This window comes from Phaseolus vulgaris, chromosome 9 (assembly GCF_051622355.1).
Source record: "Phaseolus vulgaris cultivar YP4 chromosome 9, ASM5162235v1, whole genome shotgun sequence".
In the NCBI taxonomy this organism is placed as follows: Eukaryota; Viridiplantae; Streptophyta; class Magnoliopsida; order Fabales; family Fabaceae; genus Phaseolus; species Phaseolus vulgaris.
In genome coordinates, this window is record NC_143506.1 from 21,187,262 (window position 1) to 21,206,292 (window position 19,031).

A 19,031-nucleotide genomic window follows, 5' to 3' on the forward strand; every position below is an offset into this window, starting at 1 on the left:
TAATATTTTTTATGTGATGATTGAAGATTATTGTTACTTGAGGTGTCAGTCTAACTGAAATGTCAAGTTGCATAGTTATATTTAACATAAAAACTTAAAAAAAATAAAAATTGAATAAATTATTTAAAACACTTCATTTAGATTGTTATACATTCCACGTAAAAAAAACATTTCATAATTATAAATAAATATAAATTTTATTTTATAAATTAACAATATAAAATTAAATTTATAATATAATATCAAAGTTATTTAAAAAAATATATAATACAAAGTTTATTAAACTTAACAATTCACTTATTATTACCTCATAAATATTTTCTAGCAACTAAACAAGTTGTTTTGTTCACTATTTACTAAGTCAGTTGGAATTAATACTACATATAAAATATTTGATTATATATACATAATGAATTTAAAATTTATATGCTAAAATTTGGTTGAAATTTGAATATTTTTCTTGGAAAACAACCTAAAAGTTTTAGGAGGTGAAAACTGAAAGATAAAGGAGGAAAAAATTAGAAAATAATAGGAATATGGAAGAGGTGCTAGAGATTACGCGGTGAGGTGGGGCCATATGTCGTAGAAGAAAAGCTACAAAGCTCCAAATCATAAATCACGCGAGATGATGATCCAACGTGAATACACATATGTGACACACGTGTCCCTTCATCCACTGTCCGATTTCTGCAGCAAAAGTCAAATTAACGCGCCGATTCCATGCAACACCATCGACGCCGTGGGCCCCAACCGACTAGCCCACACTTCGCTCCAAAACCAGTGTCGTAAGCAGTGACAAAATCACCACGTGTGGGCTCTCGACACGCGCGCACCACAGTTGATAGCACGACACGTGTCCGCTTACCCATCACCCACCTTCTTTATTTAAAAAAAACTGCCATTGAAATAGACATTAAATAAAGTATAAAAGGAACACCAGAAAATAAAAGGAAATGTAAAAGGAATCAGAACACAGTACAAAATAAAAAGAAATACACATTTCACAACTTTTTAAAAATATAAGTAGATAATGACGGCCCTTTTCACCTTAACCTTAACTGTTAACTTATGTAATATTAGATTTGAATTTTAAAATTGTCACCTCACCTAACGATGGAGCATTGATTTGAAATTAGATTAAACAAATAATGGCATGTATAATTAAAGACAAAAATAAATGCCTTTTCTTCCTAATTCCTTTCTTTCCCACGCTCTGCTCCATGAGGCAACCACGTAATGCATATGGTAAGAAATAAAAAAGGACAAAGGTCTTATGTAATAGAATATAATAAAAAGAAAAAAAGTAGAAAAAAAAAAGTAGATGGAAAATCAAAGGCCCACTGCCTAAACATTATCGCCCATGTGTGTTCTAGAAACTGCTGGCTCCTGCCGCCACGTGTTCCCAAATCGCCTATAAATAAACACCTCTCCCTTATGAAATAAGTTTCAAGCGCCGCCACCATAGTTGGTCTTAGTCTTGAAGTAGGGAGGGATATAGGGAGAACCAGAGATCAATCTCAGGGTAGAAATAATATTCTTAGAGCAAAAACATGGCATCAGAGCTTCAACTGCCCCCAGGCTTCAGATTCCATCCAACTGACGAGGAGCTCGTGATGCACTATCTCTGCCGCAAATGCGCCTCGCAGCCCATCGCCGTTCCCATCATCGCCGAAATCGACCTCTACAAATACGACCCTTGGGACCTTCCCGGTAATTAATGCAGTCTTCTTCATTTCAATCCAGTTTTTTTATATATATATATAATTTTTAAATCAACTAACTATTATCATTTGAAATGCAACTTTTTAATTTCCAGGATTGGCTTCTTACGGAGAGAAGGAGTGGTACTTCTTTTCACCGCGGGACCGGAAGTACCCGAACGGTTCGAGGCCGAACCGGGCGGCGGGAAGCGGTTACTGGAAGGCAACCGGGGCGGATAAGCCAATTGGTCAGCCGAAAGCGGTTGGGATAAAGAAAGCGTTGGTGTTTTACGCTGGGAAAGCTCCGAAAGGGGACAAAAGCAATTGGATCATGCACGAGTATCGTCTGGCTGATGTAGATCGCTCCGTTCGCAAAAAGAACAGCCTAAGGGTATATACATCGCTTCCTAGTTCAAGAGTAATTTTATTAAATTACGAGTTTAGCCCTTGGAGGGTCCCACTGGCTTTTCATGAAGCTGAGGATGATAATGATAATAATAATTCTCCCGGATAAGTCCATGATTTTGCTGGAAACCATGCAAAATGTATGGTCCTAACATGTTATCCCACCTTTATCATGTGATCACAACCACGCGGAACCTTCACTAGTTGAAGACTTACCCCCGTATCTGCTGTGGGCTGATTTATTTGGGCCCAAAACTTAACATCACATCCAAACCAACTAAACCCCCTACCCTAATCAAACAATAATTGCCGTAAAAAAAAAAAATCTTCTCCAAATCCCAATTATCCCTTTCCCTTTATAGAAATTATCCCTTTCTTAACTCTCTCACATGCATCATCCCATTCAACAATTAAATTTACATTCATTTTAATTAATAAATAAATCATGAAAAATTAATCTAACCGTTTTCCTTCTGCAGTTGGATGATTGGGTGCTGTGCCGTATTTACAACAAGAAGGGCACGATCGAGAAATTACAACCGAGCACCGACGTAGTTGTGAGCCGGAAAATCGAATCGCCGGAGATCGAAGAGAAGAAGCCGGAGATTCTGAAAGGCGGAGGAGGTCTTCCGCCGGCGATGACGGATTACATGTACTTCGACCCGTCGGATTCAATCCCGAAGCTGCACACGGACTCGAGCTGTTCGGAGCAGGTGGTTTCGCCGGAATTCGCGAGCGAGGTGCAGAGCGAGCCAAAGTGGAACGAGTGGGAGAAGAGCCTGGAGTTTCCGTATTACATGGATACCAGTCTGAGCAACGGCTTCAGCCAATTCTCGAGCAATAACAACAACAACATTCAGATGTCGCCGCTTCAGGACATGTTCATGTACTGGCCAAAGCCCTTTTGATTTTCACACCCCCACAACAGATTCCTACGTCGCCCACGGCCACACACAGCACCACGCATTCGCATTGCACGGCAGCACGAGACTGAAGGTCCATGAGTGTGCCTGTGCGATCACGCACACGATTATTGATTACCGGAGGCTTTGGGCTGAGAAAAATGTAAAAAAAGTTTGGAGGGCATGTGTTGGGTCCAGCGTTGGGGTTGGGTATGTTGGTATGCGATGAAGACAATCGAACGGCGCATGATGGAGTTGTCCCTAGTAGTAGCATGTGTACAGCTCTTGTAGAACATAGATAGGTACACTACAGGTTGTCTTCATGTGATACAAGCTCCTCTCACCAAAACACCAAATGTGAAACCTCAATTCCCACCTTCTAATTTATATTTCTTTAATCATATATATGTTATTATTACTATTTCATATTTGGTCGCAATCTCAAGTTTTAACTTCAAGATGAACCAATCCATGTGTGGTGGGACTCGTAGTTTTTATATGAAGGCTAAGGTGTGACATTTATTTCTCATTTTTCCACACAACTCTCTTTCATCAGAAAAATCAACCTTCTATTAATTTAAGGTCAACAGAGCGTGCATTATCCTTACCAACCACAAGTGTTGAAGTTACATAAATCATTTCAATTTTTAAATGCAAAAACTTAGATATGCTCTTCGAAGTATTAATTGTTAATTTAATTTTTAATTAAAAATATTGCGTTTCAGTCTCTTCATTTATGTCACTGCGCTCAAACTGATGATTACTGAAATGTCAATTCTAGTTAGAGAGTAATATTAACAAATTTTACGTAAGGTGGCCATATTTTACTCCTTTCTGGAATGAAGACTTCTCTCTTAAATCATATCAAATAAGTCAAATCCTCTAAAATCTCCATACCTTATTTGTTAAATTAAAATTAATAAAATATCAAATTTACATTAATTTTCTCTTAATAGCAAAAAATATATAAATAAAAATACTAAAAAATTAAAAATATCTTAAATAAAAATTTTATAAAAACCGAAATTTATTAGATATCACATTTAAATTGATTCCTTTTTACTTTAGAAAAATATGTTTGATTATTTTTAAATACTAAAAAAGTTAAATAAAAATATTAAATTATTTACATTAATTTATATCATAAAAATATAAGTTAATAATGAATAAATTATTTCTCTTTAAATAATAAAAAAATTTGAATCAAATACAATAGAAAAATATTTTAAAAAATATGTTTATTTTTATTATTAGTTTAGTTATTTTTCTAGAAGGTACAAAATTAAAAAAAATCAAAAAAATGCAAAAATAAAGTACAAAAATCAAATAAAAAATCTTCACTTGTGGAACTATCTCAAACTGTTGTGGTTGGAAAAAAAATAGAACTGTTACGACAGAAAAGAATGTATACAACTGGATATGAGATATAAGGATTGGAGGTACAATGGAGATTATTTAAAAATTTAAAATTATACTTTTATTTAGAATAACTTTAAAAAATTAAAATTGACTTTTTATAATTAATACGGAGATGTTGAAGAAAAATATGGGGGTGGAGGGAGAATTTGACAATCTATAACTAGATTGACCCATAATTTAAGGAAAATTGGGCTCTGTAAGCCCATTGTTTCCAATACGGTGGAATGAAATTTGAATACAAACAAACCACGGCCGAACACAGTATGGGTTATGACTGTGGGAGAAGGGATTATCAACTCGATCGAGTCTTAATTAAAGATGTTTCTATGAATATAAATACTTGTACACAAGTTGTTTCTATAATTATAGAAAAAAATAAAATAAATTATTTTCACAAGCTAGCACGCAAAGTTTGTTGAAATAAGCTGAAAATTAATTTATAAACTCTTTCAAATACCAAAAAAAGTGTTAAAACAATTAGATAATTCTAAATAAGTTTTTCCAACTTGGACTATATAAAATATGAATGTGATTCTGACTTCCAAATTATGATATTGAGGTTCTAACCGAACCAATACAATTTGTTTAAGCAGTGAATGGATATTATTATAGAGTGCGCTGAATGAGCTACAATTAAAAACAGAGACTCAATTAACATTGAAAAAGACTAGTTAATTCATTTGACCTTGTGTTATTGACGTTGTATTACGCTATTATCGCGTTGTTAAATTATAACAAAAATGTATATATCAACTACCACAATTACTGAGGATGTGTGCGCATTTGACTGAATTAATATTTTCATACTGCGGACTATTAGATGGCAGTATTTTGTATACAGAAATGTTAACGTGCGTATTTCAATCACAATTTATTAACTTGTAGTTTTCTTCCTATGCTTTGATATGTAAAACTAATAATGAGCATTTTCAGTGTCTGAATTGAATGGTATGAGATTATATTTTCTACTATCCGAGATATCTGAGGTACCTAACTGTTCAAATAAATATATCTCAAATACTTAATAAAAATATCTTGATATCTAAAGATAAAATAAGAGGAAAATTAGTGTCAAAGTAATATGGGAATTAACTATGAAAATCATATTAATCTAAGGTCCATAATAAGCATGAACACCTAATTTTCGTCTCTTTAAATCAATATTATTATAAAGTGAATTTTAATCCTAACTCAATTCCATAAAATCGGCTCATGAAGTTGAGGTTTGCACCCACTTATATACAATGAAAAACTCTAATCTTTAGTTGATATAGAATCTCCAACAAATATCCTATCAAGATATATTTATTATTATTTATTACACTCAATCACCATGAAAAGTGTTTTTTTTTTACATATCTAAAATTTCAACTCAGACCGACAATTAAACGGAGACTATGGACATTCAAATAACCGAAAATCAAATTTGATCAATGAGAAGGACATTCTTAGTCCAAACAGGAAGAAATCAATTTTTTAATCCATAATTTTGTTTTTTCAACCCTTTAGAACATTATTTTTAATTCTTATCCACCAGAAACAGCATCTGAACATATAAAGCCCTTGCAATAGTTAATTATCTAACTAAAAAAAATGGTGTAAGCTAGTGGAAATTGACCAACCCCTTAAACAAGTTGAAGAGTGAGTGATGGAGAAGCAAGCAATCTTACATTAAACCTATTCAGTGGACAAATGATATGTTTAGTATAACAGAAGTGTTTTGTTAGGTATTTTATTACCCCGCGAGACAACCTTTATACTAACATTTTGAGTTTTGGAACTGTGGTCTGAATGGTATTTTAGGTACCAATGTGACATTCCTATAATCAAACAAGTTTTTATTGATCATTTAATTTTAATTAAAATCTAAATATGGTCCAAAACTTAAGAGTATCACCACTCGGTATATTAGTTAAACAATCGATCAAATTAAGGAATAAAGGAAAAATAGATACCATCTACTCAATTCATAGTTAAATAAAACGAATAATTATAAATAAGAAGTTTTAAATTTAGAAAATAATATATACTAATCTTGAATATTTTTCTTTTCTCCGTCACCATCCCAATTCAATTATTTAATCACTTCTTCGTGATTATAGCATTAACAATGGATTGTGCACGCTGAATTTTGTATTCAACGTCTCAAATGCTATGCTAAATTTTATTTTGTTGGATCCACACTTTAATTCTTTAAACCCCTTTATTTTACTTAAAGGAATGTAAATCATTACATTACAATCAAGTAATTATATTATATAATCATTATTTCACTAATTTTCCAATTATGTAAGTTTGCAATTATATAGAATAGCAACTTACTAATAAATGGAACCCATTTAAATAATAAAATAAATAGAATAATGAATTATATATAATATTTATTTAATTTGGAGAATAAATGCTTATGATTATGCAGTTATCCATCAAAATGATTCAAGATAATAGTAGAAAGGATCTTGGTTAATCTATTAATTATTTGATATTCAATTCTGAGATGAGTAAAATTGAAGAATTATTTTTGGACAAGTTCATAAATAAAATAATAAATATTTATATGTTTAGATTTTTAATGGTGAGGGTGGTTAAAAATAAAATGAAAGAGATTTATTATGCTGGAAGAGCATAGTTGTGTCAATTGAAAAATCAAGATATACTACTGAAAACTTTCACATAATATCTTATTTGACAAACATTCAAGAAATAAAAGAATCACCAAAGAAAAATACAAAATTAAGTGATCTATTTTTTGGTATGCTAAATTTTCATATGCTAAAAGATTAAATTTAGTGTTAGGTGGGAAAAGAGACTTTAACCAAAAATAGACTTCAACTTGTAATAAGTGATAGACTACACTTAAATGTATGATCAATAGATTCTTCATACATTAACTTAGCTGGTGATGACTATAGATCTGAGGACATATCCTCCCAAGAGGTAGGGGATGATGGATACCGCCCAACCATAAACACCCACAAAATAAGGAGGATGAAGACTTCCAAACCATCCTTCCAAATTTGTATATAATAGATTTTTTTTAATAGTTGAATAAGACTAGTTAGGGTTAGGAACATCTAATTAGGGTTTCAATTGGGCTTCTTTGAGCCCAATATAACCTAGATCGTTTAGAATATGGCAGGAGCAGATCCACCTTGGCAAGGAGCACATGGAAGCTCGTGAATGGAGAGGATTTGATATGAAAGACGTGAGCTACACATGAAAGATATAAGTCCACATTACATCTCCTCATTTGAGAGTTTATTTCTTAATTTTTCAAATTTTGACTTCAATTTGTTGAACTCGTTACACTATAAATAAGTGGATAAATTATATATAATTCAACTTGAAATTAAATAAGTGTTATGTTGTGAAATTGTAGTCAAAACACTTGTCTAAGCTTTCTCTAGGTTATCTTACTCTTAATCTTCCTTAAAATCTTTCTTAGTAAATTGGTCTAATGTGTCAGAAGGCTACTTCCACTTCTCTACTCAAAATAGTCATGATCCTAACTTTTCTTCCTCCACATTTCCGAAAGCTTCATACATCTTCCATAAAAAATTCAAGAAAAATCAAGAAGCAAGCATGAAGAAAATGTCTATCAAGAATTATAACTACCCACTTATTGAGAGATAGGTATGAGTATCCTCACTACCTACTTAATATTGTTAGTAAATTTTATTTAAATATTTTATAAAAAAAATCAATGATCAAAATAAAGTTATTAGAGAGAAAAATATTAATCATTGAAGAATTTTTTATAATTTCATTTTATATTTTTATTTATACCTATGAAATTGAAGTTTTTAAAAAGATTGATTTTTTAAAACTTATACTTTGTAGTGCAACTTATTTAATTTTGCTTTTTAAAAGGATCAAATTTATTTGCACTAATATTGTATTATATAATTTTATTTAAATTATATTTTAAAATTAATTTTTATCTAATTTATATTTTAAATATTTTTTAAATTATTTTATTTAAAAATAAAAGAATAAAGAAATATCTACAAATATCCATGGATACTCGCGAGTATAAAAAAAAATTGCAAGTATTATTTTTTCATATACTTAGTGGGTATCAAGGAAGGGAAATAGGTAGAGTATCGTATGTCAATTGACCATCAATATTGTCTTTCAATTTGAAAAGTCTTGAATCCTATGTAGTGTTTTGCTTTTAGGTAAAGGAACTAAAAGTTGAGTGTCGTTATCTTCTAGAGTCTTGATTTATTAAGCCATAACATTTCTTCATTCAGGTTAAGAATCTACTTAATGATAAAATTGAGGCTCATATGTAGTGAAATTTTGGTAGATAAAGGTTTTGTATTTTGAATTGAGATAGTTTCAAGAATAAAACTTTTGAATGGCATAAGGGTGTGAAGTGCTAGTGAATAAATAATCATACAAATAAATAAATAAATAAAATTATACACTAGAGATACACTAGAGATTATCTTTGACTTGAGGTTTCAAATACATCAACACTATGTTTCATATGCATTGTGGAGCTCATTAGATTGATGAGTAATAATGAACAAAAGAATGATCATATCACCAATAAAGGAGGAAATATCTTTAGAAGAAGTCAATTTCTTGAAAGGAAAATTGTTTCATGAGAAAGCATGTTCTTATAAATAAAAAATTGTTTAGTCTCTAGATTGTAAAATTTTTATCATTTGTTGGCTATGGGATAATCAACTGGAATGACACAATGAATAAATTTGTTTCTAAAGGAGGGCAAAGTTGTTACATGAGTGAAACATCCAAAATTGGTAATCGAAAAAAAATCCGGGTGATTAAAATTGGAAACACACTCCATCCAAAATTGGAACATGGATTGAAAAAATAAAAATGAACCACATTCAATAGATAATGATGATATGAAACTTTCTTTTTCAATATATTTCAAAACTAAAAATGCAAAATAGTATTCCAAATTATCAAATTCAAAATTCGTATTCCAAAAATAAGATTCTCAATTACATGACTTGAAAAGTATTAATCTAAATTATATAATCCAAAATTCTTCTATGTAGATATTTTATCATATCATACATTTCAAAAATTGTTATATTTAGCTTTCATAACGTACAACATTTAGCAACACTAAAACTCAAATTACTACCTAAACACTAAAACTCAAGTTACTATTTTAGTTTACTCACTCGGAAAAACTTCATAATTGTACCATCTAAGAAAAATTTAATGAACTAAAGTCCAATATATGGATGACCAATGAAGTCGTCCCGACAAGTATTGTCTAAACTCATTCCAATTTTAAAAAAAAAAAAATCCCTCCATTAACTGAGTACAGATATAATTAATATCCAATCTTTAAAATTGGGTATATATATATATAGGTATCCATCACATCCCACACTCATGTTCTCATATTCATCTCTATTTTAAATTACTAAAACATCTTTAATTTATTAAGTAACCTAACAAAATTTATATTAACTTTTCTTTGTTCATTTGTTTTGTAATTTATTTTTAGGTTTTAAATGAATGATATTTTTACTCTTTTTTATAGTTATTTGACCTTTGTCAAATTTTTATTTGATATTTAAACAATTATAATTTCTTTCTTGAAACTTGAAATTAAAGAAAAAATAATGTATATATTCTTTTGATATTGAATATTTGAGAGTATAATATTTTTTATAAAAAATTATTTAATTAATATTTAGAACAATAAGTACAATAAGTAGACAAATACATAAGGGATTATCCGATGAGAATGGAGATGATGCAAAAAAAGTCCATACCTATTAGGTGTGATGGTGGAGATAAGAATAGATTTTTACTTACAGAAAGGAAATGAGATAGTCAACATACCCACTCCGTTATCATCCCAAGTCAAACAACTCCATTGTCATGGTTGATATAAAATAAAAAGGGCAAATTCATCATTTTGAACAAATTGGGTTGAAAGAAACAGAAGCCCCAGAAATAATGGGTTGTTTTCGACTTCTGGGTCCTGTTGTATAGTACTTTTAACCCAGGAATACGTAAAAAGATGTGCAATTTTCTATTCGTGTCGGAACATCCATCCCCCAAAAAAGGTTCATAAATCCTCCAATTTTCAAAGCAAAATTTCATACATTCCAAGGGTTTTCGTTGTATTGATGTCAAAACAGCTAATTTATCTAATTTTTCAATCCTAATGGTGTCGTCTAGAATAGCAATATGACGGAAGTAAACTTTAAAACAGACTAGATGTCCTATGATGAAAACCACTTTACATAAATTAAGATCCTCATAATCCCATTCTCAACAGTGAACAATGCTACGGAAATCAAACAAGCCAAGCAACAGTATGTGAAAGCAATCTCACCCAGTAGACCGGATTAGGAAGTAGGCTATGTAGCAGCTGCAACCAGTGCGGATCTAGCACGTGTAAAAGAAGCAATGACCGATCCAAGCTGAAGCTTATCGTTGCACCCAAAACTTAATCTGTACCTGGAAGAGATGAAATTTCATTCCCATTGTCAGAAGAGCTAATATAATTCCAAAAACACCAGAAGGAAGATACAAGCTTATTTCCCTTTGGCCTATTACTGATTATTAAACTTTCGTATTATACTTTACACTTTTTATCATTTTAGGTAACCACAATCACTGGAAAGTGAGGAAATTGCAAAATACAATGGGAGGAAAAAGAATAAAATGGGTAGGGAGACCGGGGGCAGGGATAGAAGGGACCATATCTCTTCAAAGCAATAAATTTCAGCCAATAAATGAGATTGTGTGGAAAAAAATTGTATTACTACTCCTCTTTCCATAAATTATTAGACATCCATAATATATTGATCTGATGCTACCTAACAAGAGCCAAGCAGCACGAAGATGACAAAAGCATTTTGGAGTGTAGCATGTGGCTAAAGCATCATAACGCATAGGGTACAAATATAAGAAGCTCTTCTTATTTTCTGCAATTCTGAGATGTGCGTAATATAATAAGACTACAAGCAAGACATTTTTTACTATTAACATTCCTCGTATATAAAGTCTGAAGCTTAAGTTCTGTTAACTATTAAAAGAGTCTAATATCCGAGTGCCCAAGATATGGGAAAAAAGAGATCAAAAAATTTGTTCTTTTATGCACGTTAAATAAACTTAGCCAAATTATTTTTTTCTCCTTTCGTTACTATGGTTGTTCACAACCCCTTGCGCAATTAGAGTCGGAAATGGGTTAGACCAAGTTAGACTTCACCTAAATAAAGCAATTCCTTTTCGCAAAATGTCGGCCTTTAGACAAACTCGTTACCTATTATAGGAGTTTTAAAGCACAGCTTGGCCTGGCCTTTTTCCTAAGTATGAAAACTTGACCTGGCCTAAATCATATTTAAAGGCCTTTCAAATAGTTGAAGATACATTTTTTACAACGTTAGAGATATGTTTAATGTAACTAACATCTGTTCATCAGGCAAGGCACAAGGACAATAGCATGTTAGTAGAGAAGAAATACATACTCTATGTCTGCCAAATCATTCATCAATTGTACTCGAACAGCTGAAGGCATCTTAATCTTAAAAACAAACCTGCAAAAACAATAAAGTGAAAATAGGATGGAAAAATTGTTGCCAGGATGTTGGACAATCAGTATGATGCGCAAGACTCACATTATCACTTCTCTGATAATATCAACCAGGGCCAACCCTTTCCTGGTCTTCATTTCTTCTATTCCTAATTAAAATTATCACCAAACAAAAATCATAAATTGCTTATAAATATTAAACACAATAATAAAGGCTAACAAGTCACTCGGTACTTTTAAAGCTATCTGTATATTGTTCGTTTAGAAGCCAGTAAGATATCTGCTCTATGTCTTTGGGCAATGGATTTCCAGTGCACAGGTAAATAGCTTCTTCTGTTATCTGCTGAGTAGCCATATGTGTTGACTGCACAAATATTAAAAACAGATTGCAATTTGCAATCCATTGTTAAAAAAACTCAAGATGCAATAATTCATAACACTTTTCCCATGATTAAAAATCATAAGCTGGTACTTTTCCTTGACACTTGGGAAGAAGATGAACGAAGAAAATCATGTTAGCCAAAATTTAAGAATGCTAACCAGCATTTGGATCTAAAGAAAATAAGACAAATAAATGAGAAAATTACTTTTCTGTATACACACTCATTACCAAAATGGAGTTTGGTTCTACATAATCTATACAATTAATCCTTAACTTGAAAAAGAAAAATAAACATCAAAATAAAAGGGCTAGCTGAGATAGATTTGTATGTAAGAAAATTGAAGGATATTTACCTGAAGAATATTCAAAGCCTTTCTCATATCACCATTGCTAAGCCGAACAAGAGCTACTAAGCCATCATCTTGAACATCAAGCCTGGTCAAATTACAAAATGCCAAACATCATCATCTTGAACATCAAGCCTAGTCAAATTACAAAATGCCAAACATCATATTTTAAGTTATTAAGTCAAAAATTGAATCACAACATTACAAATGTTTATAACAAAATTATAAACGCAGTGGACCAATAACAAGGTTTGGAGATTAGCGTGTACAACCAAGTTGCACAGAAATTAGCACCTTATAATTTCATTTACTCATTCAAAGTTAGTATAAAATTCCAATGGTGAGTTTTTACTGCATTTGTAGCATAATTTTTCGTACAAAAACTTATTTCAGGATTCCTAAACAACCTAAAAATCTAAATTGAAGTATAGTTTGCGTTAAACAATTTAACAATGCTAATTAACTAAAAAGAATTGAAGTGATTCCAGAATTTGAACACTTGCAGTTGAACTGAATACAAACAGTTACAGAAAGATACACACACAAGTAAGGTCTCACTAAGTTTAAAACTGTAGGACTTGTATGGGCTCTTTATTTCTCTTTGACCGTGCCTATGATTCAATTATCAGTACTCACTCACTAGACTGTATAATATCCCTTTTGATGAGTATTTCATTATACATATACATATACAAATGAATCTAGGCATCAAAACTAACATTAACACATACGACCATCATTTTTTATATGAAATAAAAGTTCAAGCTAATTTCACTATATATTGCATTTAGGATTACAAATTTCTGTTTGGAACAATCAGACCTTTTACCTAAAAAACTGAAGAAAAAGAAAGATGCAACCCTCTTAGAGAAGAAAATGTTTCAAATAGGGTAATCACTACAGTCAAATAAAAACATATACAATAACCTTCTATACTAAACTGAATGCAGATCAATGAATAAGCCATAGAGTCAGGAAAAGATGGGAAGTGCATTTTCACCCCTCCCAGCCCCTTTCCCTCTGAACAAACTGATATCCGAAAGAAACAGAATTTTACTAAGCACATGAAATACTATCAATCACCAGCTTTCAGAAGATAAACTATTGAAAAATGTTAAAATATGAACAAACTAAATTCAAGCTCCCATGATAAGCAATGAAAGCTTCATCTGCTTCATGATCATTATGTTGGCACTCAATACGCACAAGTGTCCAACTAGCCTAGAGAATATAATTATATAATTCAACAGAAATTGTCATAAAAAGATTCCAGATGATGTGAGAAAAAAAAAAAAAAGTAGTCCATGACACCAGCTACCACATACAATAGATAACATAGAACAGGAAGCATACCCTTCAGCCTTAATAACATGTTTCATTCTTTCAGTGACATGGACGGCGTCAAGAGGGGCAAACCGAAACCGAGTGCATCTAGATTGAAGTGCAGGAATAATCTTGTTTACATGATTACAGATAAGAGCAAACCTGGTGCTTTTTGTATATTTCTCGATCACTGCATGAAAAGGAGATAAGAGCACTATAACTCATGAAACTACATTGATGCTGCATTAGATTATAAAAATTAGTGCACACCTCTACGTAATGCAAATTGGGCATCCTTTGTCATGGCATCTGCTTCATCTAACAATACCAGTTTTACAGAGTACTTAACACTGAACAGAGAGTTTTAGATAGTCAGTTAACGCAAACTTGCAGATTCAGTCCACTTCTAGAACAATAAACAAAAAGGAAATGTCCGAACCATCACAACTGAAAATTAAAATGAACACAAAAGTATTGCCTATAAATGTCCTTGTATTGCCTATAATGTTTTATGTGGTAATATCTGCATCATGAATAGAAATTGTATGCAATATAACTACCCTAGTTATACACCACTCAGTGAGGGATTTATGTTAAAAAGGTATGAGTCAAAATCTGCAATGCATATTTCAATAAAATATTGGAAGATTAGCAGCACCTTGCAGGATAGAAAATAATAATGAGAAGAGTGGGAGCAAATTTTAGCACCTAAACTACAATTGTTAGAGAAATAAATTTGCAGGAGATATAGGGCCAAACAAACAACTATAACAAAGGAGAACACTACAACCTCTGAATTGACCAGTGGACTAAATACACTATGCAGAATCCTGAAAATGATTAACACGGAACAGGAAACACAGGGAGCATAATCAAACTATAAATTTCTGAAGATTTCAAGTTCAACTTAGTTAACTATATTTCTAACTAAAGCCATCACCACATGAAAACAAAGTAACTTGAAGGAATATCAATTTAACAGCCAACTTGAAATCAGACCAACCAACAACACAAACTGCAGAAAACAATTTTTCTAGTCGTGAGACAGTAAACACATGTATGCAGTAATAAGATGTGTACAAGTAAGGGAATAAAGGACAGAGCAGACAACCCAAATGATAAGCTCTGAGTGCTAGCAAAATCTTGAATCTGCTGTCGCACGACATCAATTCCTCTGTCATCTGATGCATTGAGTTCCAAAATCATATTGCGGAAGCGTGAACCATATAGTTTGCGTGCCACAGCGAGAATGGTTGATGTTTTGCCCGTTCCAGGAGGGCCATACAATAAAAGATGCGGCAATCGGTTCTCTGTGGTCAGCTTATCAACTACACAGCAAATTAACAGACAAAGAACAATGACCAATCAACCAAACACCAACAAACATTAGATCCAAGAAAGTATATTACAAGTGTACAATTACACGTTCCTTTTAATTTCCTAATTTTCACTAAACCAAGTTAAATATGAAACACTAAAAAGATAAAAACAAGATATGTCGTTCCCTCGCCAACCAGGTTGCACAATCAAACTACTACACTTCCACCACTTCCATATCCCTAAAACCCTAAGATAAGGACCGTTGGGGAAAAAACTCGGATCAAAATAAGAAAAATAACCTAAATTGTAACAGTGAAAATTCCAATATTGAGCTTCTGACGAACAACTTGAACCATAAACCCTAGAGATAAAAAGGTAGAGAGAGAGAGGGAGGGAGTCTTACTGGTATCAACAATGTCACGGTGAGCGGCCACGTCGTCGAGGGACTGAGGGCGGTATTTTTCAACCCACGGAATGGCCTTGTCGAAAGCGGGAAGGTCTTCGGAACCTATGACACATTCGCCGGCGGAGTGTGTGTGGTCATCGCCGTCGCTGTCGATTTCCATGGGATGGGTCGTCATTGATAGGCCAATGATTCTAAACTCTTCCTCAGAAGTGACAATAGTGACTGCTGCTTTGTGGCGCCAAATACATATTCACTCATTCTAGGGAATTCACACTCAAAAAAATGGGTATTTCTTCTTTTTTTTCTTACTTTTAATTTTAATATATTATCTTGGTATTTTATTAAATTAATATAAAAAGTAAAACAACCTTTCAAAAATTACAAATTAATAATGTACATTTTCAACAAATTCACCATCTCAGATCATGTTAATCATATGTGCACTATAATTGTGAAAGATATATATATAATAAATAAGGGTTAAAAAGTATTAAAATGGGTGTTTTTTCTCGGATTTCTCATAACCTACGGAAGTGTAACGGTGTGGGACTTAAAATACGTTGAAAATCTTGACTCTTATGGATTAACGGATCAAATTGTCAATCAATTATTTTTTATTTATATATATATACACGTGTGTATTATAAGCACATTTAATTTATAAATATTTTTAAGTTTTTTAATTGATTAGTTAATATTTCTAACCATATAAATTAAAATAATTATTATTTTCTATATTAAATTTTTATTATAATTAATAATTGAAACTTAGTTTATAGGTCTTAATAGCATATTTGTATCGTTTAAATAATATAATACAAAAATATTTAATTTTTTAAATTATTTTTTATTTTAGTTTTAAATTTGTAAAATAATATGTTGGCGAACAAGTCTGTTAATATGACATGTTAAATAAGGCGGGACAAAATAAGTTAACAAGTGAAAATTTCAATTCAATGGGGAGTGAACCTTGAGTTGATCCATAGGCCAATGTCCAGTTTACCATCTCAATTCATATGTAGATATCATGCATATTCATATTGTAACATCTACAAATTTATAATATTTTAGAACAACAATAGTAATAACATATTAGACACTCTCATCATCTAGTATGTTTTATGATTGTACAAATTTCTATTAAGAACATCTATATATTTTATTTGTCTTTGTCACAAACTTATATAGTTCTAACAAATAATGGATTATTTAATGAATCTCATTCAAAAAATAAAAAAATACAAATTAACTCCCAAAATTGCACAATCAAACTTTGATTATACGATCAACTTGAATTTAAAGGTCAAACCTAGATGGTAAATCTTATACTAGACAATCAAACATAGTAAAAGGTCAATAAAGTGGTGACAATTTCAATAAAGCATTAGATGATCAAGGAAACACTAAACGGTAAGTCATAATGTATTAGACAATTTATTAAGTAAAGCTAAATGGAAAAATGACTTATCCTTTTAAAGGGGAGATAAGTTTAAGAAAGAAAATGTCTTTTAATGTTTCACATAAGGTAAACTTAAAAAGTGAGTCTCATCCCTCATAAATTCATCATTCCACCTCAATTCTTATATGTGTCACCTCGCATTTCACTAAAACTAGCAATTTGAATATGATTGAATTCCAAACTAAATCATTCCAAGGGAACCACAAGTAATGATTACAACATACCCTATAATTAAAGGATACATGTTACACTTTCGATATAAGAAAAACAGTGGAAAAAAATGAGAAACAAAATGAGAACAGAGATCATCATCTAATAAACTATTTTAGTTTCCTACCATTTTAATATTTTTAATGTATTTCAGTCACTTTTAAATTTGTTTCAAGCATTTATTTAATGTAAAACATAATTATTAGTATTATTGTCTAGTGTCTTAAAACATCTATTGTTATTGTTTACTGAAGTTAAAATTTGTTTTTTGTAGTTCAAGTTTAGTGAATGAAGTATGATAAGCTTCCTGTAGAAAATGCATAAACCAGTAGATGCTTCATACAACTTATAGATTGGTACATATATGAGTAGAAGCTTATATTAGTAATATGTTCAATAAAACTTTTTAAAAAACTCAACTTTGAATATAACTTTCAATGAAATAACATAGTAAGTTAGGAAATAATAATTTGTCTAATATTAGCTCGTCTAATCTATCCTTGGAGAGTCGGGTGAAGTAATCTCTCTATATATAGAGAGAAAGTGAAGTAATATAACTTGAAAAAAAAAATTACGGAACATGTACAACTTATAAAACACATGCAATTAAATGGTTATCTCATGGCTCATTCCTACAATGAAACTACTAATCACATGGATTAATATAACTTTTTAAACATGAAAATATTTTCAAGTATATAATAAATAATAATTTGTCGACCTTTTTTATTAGTGTCAAAAGTAGTAAGAAAGTTTATATATCCTCTCATATGTATCCTTTCTCGTGCAAACTCAAGCAAGGACTTTGGAAAAAGCTTGACGAAGTTAAGTAGTAAATGAGCTACCTCAAACCATATGGATTTTTCACACTCCACAATTTGCCATCCCTACCGTGATCATAATTAAAATTAAATCATGTTGTGCAATATTGTTATCATTAAAATTATCATTTATGGAGGTAATTGGGATATGATTCCATTAATGTAATATTATAATGCTTTTTCGTCAAGCTTATACAACCTCTTTTGGTGAAATCACCAAGATAATACAATTTTAAAGTTTGTCATACTATTAGACTTGTTTTTATAAAGAGTTGTTTTTTTTAAATCCATTATTTTTATTGGTTACCTCATTCTCCACATTGTCTTTGATCTTCAACTTCTAATTTGTCTTTATCATGATCTATGTAATCACTTTCCATAAAAACAAGTCAATGTCCCAAATTGAATGAGATATTTGATGTATCTCAAACTCTTTCACATTCTCTGGTCGTATGTCCATAGTTTTGATAGCATCGACATTGTTGGGATTAGTACGAAATTCAATAATTATTGTAATTTGAGATACATATTCATTTTATTTTTACCTTGAAGATATGAAACTCGTATAATTAGATTTACCAATATAAATTACATAACTCAAAACATATCCAAACTAAAAGTAGTTTAAAAAATACGAAATTTGTGTGAAAAAAAAAGTCTAACGTGAAATAAGAAAATTTAAATATAATATACAGTTTGGTTGTTTTTGAGATTTATTTTGTATGAAATACATCTGATTTCATAACTTTTATATAAAAGAATGTACCGAGTTAATAAAAAAATCTTCAAAATCGCTTTCC

At 31.2% G+C, this 19,031-nt stretch overlaps 2 protein-coding genes and 1 long non-coding RNA gene across 3 annotated transcripts; 1 reads left to right on the forward strand and 2 right to left on the reverse strand.

Moving 5' to 3' along the window:
• Positions 1–421: 421 nt before the first annotated feature.
• Positions 422–2,702, reverse strand: LOC137823142 (uncharacterized). Its single transcript, XR_011083071.2, has 2 exons — positions 2,569–2,702; positions 422–895 (listed from the first exon to the last, which is right to left on the reverse strand). It is a non-coding gene; the product is annotated as an uncharacterized LOC137823142 (long non-coding RNA).
• Positions 1,315–3,433, forward strand: LOC137823141 (NAC domain-containing protein 2). Its single transcript, XM_068628284.1, has 3 exons — positions 1,315–1,710; positions 1,817–2,091; positions 2,585–3,433. The coding sequence occupies exons 1-3, from the start codon at positions 1,551–1,553 to the stop codon at positions 3,011–3,013; spliced, it is 864 nt and encodes a 287-aa protein (XP_068484385.1). The 5' UTR covers positions 1,315–1,550; the 3' UTR covers positions 3,014–3,433.
• Positions 3,434–10,505: 7,072 nt separating this feature from the next.
• LOC137821826 (replication factor C subunit 3) lies at positions 10,506–15,998 on the reverse strand. The gene is made up of 9 exons (XM_068626591.1): positions 15,739–15,998; positions 15,127–15,343; positions 14,286–14,365; positions 14,046–14,205; positions 12,699–12,780; positions 12,198–12,327; positions 12,049–12,112; positions 11,899–11,967; positions 10,506–10,885 (listed from the first exon to the last, which is right to left on the reverse strand). Exons 1-9 carry the CDS (start codon positions 15,914–15,916, stop codon positions 10,786–10,788), a joined length of 1,080 nt encoding a protein of 359 aa, XP_068482692.1. The 5' UTR covers positions 15,917–15,998; the 3' UTR covers positions 10,506–10,785.
• Positions 15,999–19,031: the final 3,033 nt, after the last annotated feature.